Genomic DNA, 2,500 nt, shown 5'->3' with positions numbered 1-2,500 from the left:
CTACTTCCCATACCACCACTGACACTACCACATCACCACCACCACCACTACCACAACAACAACAATAGCAACAACACCAATGATAATGAAAAGCTACTTACATAGGTTGTAGTCGGTAGAGACAGCAAGAACAACGCTGATATTAGGATGGCCACGAACGCTTCGCGATGACGCCGTATCAACGATACTTCATCTGTGAATCCTGTCATCAAACTTTCCAATCCTCCGAACTGTGGACATACAGACAGACAGAACAGCAGATAGTTAAGTGAAGGTACACACAGGAGTATAGATTGCTTAACCCATTGCCTGCTATGAGCCCCATTTGGGGATCTGCTAAAAAATAGTCTCTCTGCCGGTTGTTCGTTGTATTTAAATTGAATTGCTTAATGGACATCACATTTGCAGTGGCGTGTTTAATAATATTTAGTAATTAAAGTTTGTCGTTATTAGCTCTGGTTAATTCCAGAGGACATTTTAGGTCATAAATCGCAATTTTTCGAACTACAAAATATTGACTGTTTTGAAAAGGTATTTTGCTTCGCATTTCCCATCTATATCGTTCATTGATATTTCATACACATTCACATTTGATATTATAGTTTCAAAGAAACTAAAATGTTTATTATTGCAATTGAATAGAAAAGGATAAATATCCTTTTTTCAGTGATCTTCATTTGAGACTTTTCGAAAAATTTATCATAATTTCCAAAATAATTCACACACGAAGAATATTTAAATACGATATATTATTTTAACTCCTAAGACAATTGGCAAAGCCAAAAAATATGAATGAAAAAATTTGGCAGTTGATGGCTTAATGGAGGTAATGTAAAGCAAGCCGTCACTGGCGAACGAGCAAGATTTGGTGGAATGTATCAATGATTGATTAATTATTTTGATTAATTATTTAGTGGAGAGCAGACATGGACAGCGTTTTGATCCTCTCACGGTAGATACAGAGGAATGTCGGAGTTGTGGCAGCTGGAGGGTGAAGGAGGGAAGCATCAGTACCTCCCTACACCCGATGGTACTTATTATTACTGCTGAGTAGATTGCGGCAGTGTTTGATGAAGTAACGCTGTACCCAGTCCAGGAGTTGAACTCACGACTTTATGATCACGAACCGAATGCTCTGCTCATTAGGTGACGTGTCTTCACGGGGCGGAGGTAAATAGATGAGTAAAGTAAGTATAGTCTCGAGTCGTCGGACTCATGGGGCCAGTTACTCGGTTCCCATGGTGACTGAGTGACCGAGAAGTGAACAACCCCATCCCCACCATGAACGGGACGCCAATCGACTGCAAGGTTTACAGCCGAGTGGACTGGGGCAACCTGAAACGAAATGTTTTCTTTAAGAACATAACACATCGCCCGGTTCGTGAATCGAGACCCTGATCTTGCAATCTTGACTGCACCACCGTAACCACTAGGACACGTGACTTCACGGTAAACAGATGGATTGAGAGAATTCTGGATAACGAAAGATGGTTAGTCATGTGGGGAGAGAGAGATGGATTCACTAGAGATACTTTATTAAAAAAACCTGTGAGGTACAAGGTCTGTGGCAGCCATCTTGATTATGCGAACTGCACTGATCTATGGATTACGTTTGTAGTGTGACGTCATTTATTCCCAAATACTGAGAGAAATGTGATCTTCAGATGCGTATCGCGGTAACTTGGTGATTTAATTAGTGTGTGGCGTGAGAGTCGGTTCCTCTGCTGGAAGTGGGGTCGATTCCGCTTGATTCTCCGAGTCCGGCTTTCTACGTTTTACACACACACACACACACACACACACACACACACACACACATCATTCACCACAAATATTAAAAAAAAGTAAAACCAGAAAAAAAAACCATACAAAATATCAACAAAAGATTAAAACAAATAAAATCATTAGAATTAAACGTAGAAAAAAACTGTGTGCGCTTACGTATACACATATCCCCACATATATACACATATGATGCAGCGACAGTGAATAGACACACACACACGCGCGCTTCTGTGTGTGAACGTGTGTGTGCGTGTGTGCGTGTGTGTGTGTGTGTGTGTGTGTAGCAGACAATAGGCAGGAGCGTTAGAGCATTGGATTGAATGCCTTGCGGTAATCGTTCTGACTCTCTGCTCTCTGAGGAGAATCTTTGGATTTCGGTCATTTATACGTCAGGGAAACCGGGCGACCGACTTTTATGAGTCGTAGCGCCGTAGAAGACAACAACAACAACAACAACAACAACAACAACAGCACCAGTACCACCGGCAGCAGCAGCAGCAGCAGCAGCAGCTAATCTTTGGCTCCACTTGATTGATTTCAAACTATTCCATTAGATACAAGAATAAACAATTACCACTTCCTTACTTAGGCATTCCTTTTATTTCATCAAACATTATTTGTAGCTTTGTACAGACGCCAGACGTACACATGCGCACCCTAGCCGCCCCCACCACCACTCTATATGTATATCTACGTGCGCGCGCGCATATATATA

The 2,500-nt window shown here is 41.6% G+C and overlaps 1 protein-coding gene across 1 annotated transcript in view; it reads right to left on the bottom strand.

Annotated features, from left to right (window-relative positions):
- Window positions 1-2,500, bottom strand: part of LOC106881598 (sodium-dependent serotonin transporter) — a 148,703-nt gene that overhangs the window by 8,907 nt on the left and 137,296 nt on the right. The window contains exon 11 of the mRNA XM_052968508.1: window positions 102-230. Within this exon, the coding sequence (XP_052824468.1) occupies window positions 102-230 (129 nt within the window). The remainder of the gene's footprint in view (window positions 1-101; window positions 231-2,500) is intronic.

Source organism: Octopus bimaculoides, chromosome 6 (assembly GCF_001194135.2).
Source record: "Octopus bimaculoides isolate UCB-OBI-ISO-001 chromosome 6, ASM119413v2, whole genome shotgun sequence".
Taxonomy (NCBI): Eukaryota; Metazoa; Mollusca; class Cephalopoda; order Octopoda; family Octopodidae; genus Octopus; species Octopus bimaculoides.
This window is presented reverse-complemented; position numbering and strand designations above follow the sequence as displayed.